The 6,041-nt window shown below is 39.8% G+C and overlaps 1 protein-coding gene across 1 annotated transcript in view; it reads right to left on the bottom strand.

The window, feature by feature from the left end:
- LOC116819305 (sodium channel protein type 2 subunit alpha-like) overlaps positions 1–6,041 on the bottom strand; it is a 151,691-nt gene that overhangs the window by 112,851 nt on the left and 32,799 nt on the right. Inside the window, 3 exon segments of the mRNA XM_032770944.2 lie at positions 2,509–2,715; positions 3,570–3,711; positions 5,627–5,690. Of these exon segments, the coding sequence (XP_032626835.2) occupies positions 2,509–2,715; positions 3,570–3,711; positions 5,627–5,690 (413 nt within the window).

Here is a 6,041-nt window from a genome sequence, read left to right as displayed (position 1 = left end):
GTGCTCTAATTGGAGTCAGGTGCTCTAATTGGAGTCAGGTGTTCTGGTTAATCTAAAGCAAACCTTCCTCCCTTGGCAGGGAATAAGGCCTCCTGCTAACACTCTCATGCTGCCCTCTGGCCATGCTGTATCACAATGGAGATGGGAGTCCCCTCACGGCATATCAATTGATTATCATGTTGAGACAGGGGCTAATGAAGTTGGGGCTGCCAGCCCATGAATTTGGTTCCCACTCATTCAGAATAGGGGTGGCGACAGCAGCAGTGCAGATAGGTATAGAAGCAGAAGCTATTCAGGCAATTGGACACTGGCACTCTAATACCATATGATCATATCTAAGACTGCAGGTGGAAAATCAACATTAATCGGTTGAGTTCTCATTTCAGATATGGGACAGCCGGCTATACATAGGAGGGTGTGGATCTGTGGGCATAGTAATGTGTTTTGAGGGCATAGGCACACTTCCAGGTTGTCCAAGGGCTCCCAGTTGAGATTCGGTGGTGAAGCATTACTCAGTTGGCACACGGAGGGGCATGTTATGGAATCAACTGGCACCGCTGTTGTATGCTGTGTGGGTGTGTCAGCGGCCACTGGATATACTGGTGATATACCTGGGAGAAAATGATCTGAGAACACTTAAAGGGGTGGAGTTAATGCTTTGAATTAGGAGGGACCTGATGCAGATCCTGGCAATTTTTCCGGGCATTAACATTGTCTGTTCGGATATGCTTTAGAGCAGGGCCTGGCAGGGAGCCATGAACCCTGCAAGGCTGGACAAAACCAGGAATTATGTGAACAGGAAAGTGGCCAAATTCTTGTTGCCCTTGGGGTGGGGGCACAGTAATTTCACATCCTGGCATATTCTATGTGGCACTGGAGTTATTTTGGGAGAATGGGGTAAACCTGTCAGACTCAGGTGCTGCCATATTTTTGGCTGATATAAAAGAGGGCATTGGGAGATGTCTGGGAACTCAGCTGGGTGTGGGGAGGAGGCAGCCAAGCTAATGGCTGGTGTCTCCCTGTGGTAGATGTTCAGTGCAGGTACTCCACAAATTAAAGCACAAAAGAACAGATAAATGGAGAGGGACTTGGTAACTGAGCAAGCTGGGGGCAGTTGGCGACTCCTCTGATTGGTACAGCAGGGAGCCAACCACCCATCATTATAGTTCACCTTAAACCTTCCCGTGAGCAGGGTGGTCAGTAAAGTCCCAGCAAGGGAATTACTGGAGGGACCTGGATGAAAAGGGGAGGAAGCTGGTGGAAGCCCCACACCAACCCAGAATTGGCTGGAATTGGAGGGTCCCGGCAGTAGATCTGCTGGAGGGACATAAATGGAACAGTGGGGGGAGAGGCTAGAAAAAGCACTTACTGTTCCTGCTCCCCGGCAGGGTGACCAGATGAGAGGAAGAAAATACTAGGACACATGGGGGAGGTTGCCGGTGGAGAAAAAAAAAAGGAGTGTGAAATATCGGGACAAATTGTGTCCTGACCAAACATCGGTCAGGACACGGGACAAATGCCTAAATATAGGGACAGTCCCGATTTTATCAGGACAGCTGGTCACTCTATCCTCCGGTGAACTGTGGGGGTTTTCACCAGCACTGCACATTTTATCTGCCAGGTTAGTCCCAGACATCTAATAATAAAGTTGTGGCCTGATTAAATCCTAGGGGACCAAACAGCAAATGTGAAAAATCGGGACAGGGATGAGGGGGAGGTAATAGGAGCCTACATAAGAAAAAGACTCAAAAATTGGGACGGTCTCTATAAAAATAGGGACATCTGGTCACCCTATTAAACCCATATCTAATGTCTCCTGTCATTCTTTTGCCATAGCCAGACAATCACCAGTATACTTCAAATGCAAAGCAACTGTAAAAACAATTTAACTGGTTGGCACTTTCTGGCTTCTTTTCACTGCTTTGGTGTACTGGTGGATGTCCCTGCAACGTTTTTAATATATTTAATTCACTGGACATATAGGATGGTATAATACTTTTAAGTTTCTTGTTCAATATGTTCATCTATGACATTTTAGATTAACTTTTTAAAAGTAAATTCCTAGACCAAAAAAAAAACACTTTAAAGTGGAATAAGGCTGACAGTAAATGTCAGTAATTTAAAGGCAAAAAACATTACAGTGATGATGTAACTATCCCCAAATGAAGTATTATAAACTCAGGAAATCCAGAACTAAGGTTACTGTAAAAAGAAATCCAATCACAGTAAGGTAGGAAATGTAGACTTAAGGCACCCAAACAACCTCAACTCATTTTTTGCTCATTTTAAATCTCCATTAACACTTAAGAGTTTAGAAATTTCTTGAATGACAGACCCATTCTTTGGTGCATCTCACCAGTACTATCACAACAAATCTGACATAGGTAAAAAAAGTGGAAGCTTTGTTGTTTTCCTAGTTTCCACTAAATTATATACTATCTTTTACTAATTTGTGTGTGCAATGTTATATTTTTGGGTAAAAGAATAAAAATGTACGGATACGGATACCTGAGCTGCTTCTTGTTGCTTTTTCAGCTGTTCAAGCATCTGCTGAAATTCTGTTTCCTTCTGCTTTGCCTCTTCTAGGGTTGCTTGATTCTGTTCTTCATAGGCCATGGCAACAACCGCTAGGATCAAGTTAATTAGGTAGAAAGAGCCCAGGAAAATCACCAGAAGAAAAAATATCATGTATGTTTTGCCAGCAGCACGTAGTGTCTGGGAGGAAAATGATACAACTGATTAATTTGAGAATTATACAGAATTTGAGAATTAGGAAAATGGTTATGTGTCTATATCAAAGACAGTTGTTCATACTAAATATGACAACATTTATTTTATAAACCAAAATGAAAATAAATGCAAAATGTGAGTGTGGGTATGAGAGAAAGAGAGAAAGGTGGTGTGATTTAGGAATCCTGTTTTACTTATGGGGGGTGGGGTGGGACATGAGATTTTAATAATCATCTCAAAGAGGAGAAGATTCAAAGTAAATAATTAAAAAAATGTGTGTGGGATTTTTAGGCACTGAAAAAGTATTAGTTGTATCTTCCCCTTTGACTGGCCAGAATACCTAAAAGTAGCACCATCAGTAATATCAATTAAACAATAAATCCTAGCTTATTGTAAGAATAAAGCCATGAATTCATGGCTATCAAAACAGGACTCACGGTATTTAAGACAGGACTACCACCTTTTGAAATTATAACAACTGTTCACTCCTTTAGCATGGTATTGCTGTTCTGAAGGTAACAAATAACAATGTTGTATCAAATGAAACATGATACAGACATGAAAATGGGTTCTAAAAAGCTTCTGTGTAGACTTATACAAAGCTTGACAAATCTTGTAGCATGTTTTTCACAATTCGGTATAATCCTGCAAGTCTGGGATAAAGGTCCCACCTTTGAAAATCCTATTAGACTACAATGTTCCCCAATAACATTTTATGATTGGGTGTCTTAATTTTTAATACACCATTATGTAATAAGAAATGTAAAGACCGTTTCTTTCTGTCATAATTGATTTTAGACCATGAACATATCAAAACATAGTTTTCACTACATTCTCACCAGTTGATAAAGGTTTTCCCAGTAATCCTGAGTCATCAGTCGAAACAGTGACAAGAATGCCCAGCCGAACGTGTCAAAACTCGTGTAGCCATAGTTGGGGTTTCTACCAGCTTTTATACATGTATATCCTTCTGGACATTGACTTAAAAAAATAATAATTTAAATTAGTTTGGTTTTTTTAACAATGGTAAAGAGTAAAAATTGTCCTTCAGCTGAATAACTTTCACTAATGAATAGGAGACTCTTTGTTGATTACTAAATTTTACAATTGGGGTATTAAACATACAGCCTGTGGTCCAAATCCAGACTAAATGGTGTAGTTACATGGCCAGCACGACAATCAGAATGTGTAGAAACTCAGGTTTAATTTAAACTATGAAAACGTTTCTCCTTGTCATGACTACAGAAATAATCTTCCAACAGAAACAGAATGTAAACTGATGTAATAAAGTATGCCTGAATCTGCAGAGAGCCAGAAACAATGAGACTGAGGGGGTTAAATCCGCTGTCCCATATTAATCAGATTGAAGCATCTGCTGTCTAGCCCAATGACATAACTCTTGACATAACTCCTCCATTTTTGATTTTCCAACTGGACCTGGATGAAAATAGGTTAATCACAACCTGACTTGTGACGTTCTGAAAGGGAGGCGGTCCAGATGACATTCCCTTAGATCTAATGCATTATCTTGAGCCAATAGACTCTGACTTTACTTTTCCTTTTACACACAGAGTGAGAGCTTCTGCCCAGACCATTACCAGATCTACCTTTCCTGAGTTTTTCTGCCTTTCTAGCAGTTTACACACATCATGTTTATAAAGAATCCTCCACTGGAGGAGGAAGAGTGACAATGATGGATCACAGCATAGACAGGTTATACTCCATCAGAAAATCCTGGTTCTATTGAAGTCAATATGGAGTTTTGCCACTGACTTCAATGGAGCCAGGATTTCAATGCATGTCTCCTCTTTCGATTACATCCCTTGAGTCACATAGGAGCTCTGCAGTCTCTCCCTTACATGGGCGCTGGAATCCTTGTAACAACCAGCTTCTCTGGACCCAAAATCAGATAGCTGCTGCTTAATAATACAGATGAATTTGCAAAGGGGTTGGTACAGCTCTGGATCAAGATCTTTTATGCACTGATTTACTGAAGTGGGAGGCTGGAAGTGACCAGAACCATCCAAAGATGCTGAAGTTTTGTAAGGGCTCTGACTGGTTCTTTCCTATTCGCTCAAATACCTGTTCCCAAAGGCATGTAGTGATGGCTGCTAGGCTGTAAGTTGCACTGAGCCATGAAGGGCACCTCATTAGAAATGTACACTTTTATTTGAATGGAGGGATGACATGATCTCTATGAATACTTAAAAAAGTCTGATAAAGTAGTGCTGTGGACTGAAAAATGCTTCCTGTTGTAACAGAAGCTAAGTTATCCCTGATGACTTCTTAATCATATTATCTTCAGCAGACCTCCAGGAGGTGTACCTTCACTTTCTGAAGTCTTACAGGAATAATGCTGTAGTATGGATTTCAGAATTTCCATCTGGAATAATTCCTTTGTGAATTTATTGAGAGACCAGAAATCTAGAAAAACAATCATTTCTTTTTGTATTACAAACAATCTTGTGTGCTTTCCAAAGTATCTGTCTCTCTAGGTATTGATCTAATATGTTAGGGATAAACTATGGCATCTTTCATCTTCTGATGTTACAAAATATATTTGTTGTTGATAGTGTTGGTTTATTTTAACTTTGGGGAAGGATATACTTGTCCCTGGGACAGTGAATCAATTCTACAGAGTGTCCTCCTCTGATAATCTCAAGTACCCATATCTTTGAATTGGTTGACTCCCATTGAGCGCTTTATAAATTACTTTGAGAAACAAAACTGGAATTTACCCTCCACTTCCACACTGCTAATTCTGGCCTGGTCTAGTCAGTGGAAACTTCCTTATAGCCTGCTGAACCATAAATTCATAGCAATGTAGGACAGGAAGGGACCTTGAGAGGTCACCTAGTCCAGTCCCCTGCACAGTATAACATACAACATTTCTTACCCTGCATCGGAGCTGTTACCACAAAGCAAGGCATCTTTTTGTCCCTCTAAACTATAAAAATTATCTATAAAGACAAGAATTAAAAAATGTTATACTATTGAACTAAAGAAATGCTGCATTTAGTTACAGTGCTGAACGATAAACATCAGTAGCTGTAAAACCCATTTTGCTAAGAAGAAAATGGACTCATGGAATTTAAACATAAACATTTCCTTCAAGACAAAAATTTAAAGTAGTGCACTTTAATCAATCAGCAAGAAAATAAGACAAACGTTTCTACAACTGTAAATATAATTTACTGTTAATATACTAGTTAATATTAATATCTCATTCATTTCTCACTACCAAAAGGCATGCATGATAGAAGGGTACACAAATATACTCACATATAAAACATACTTGTGTGTTGACTGAT

The sequence above is a fragment of the Chelonoidis abingdonii genome, chromosome 10 (genome assembly GCF_003597395.2).
Source record: "Chelonoidis abingdonii isolate Lonesome George chromosome 10, CheloAbing_2.0, whole genome shotgun sequence".
NCBI lineage: Eukaryota > Metazoa > Chordata > Testudines > Testudinidae > Chelonoidis > Chelonoidis abingdonii.
This window is presented reverse-complemented; position numbering and strand designations above follow the sequence as displayed.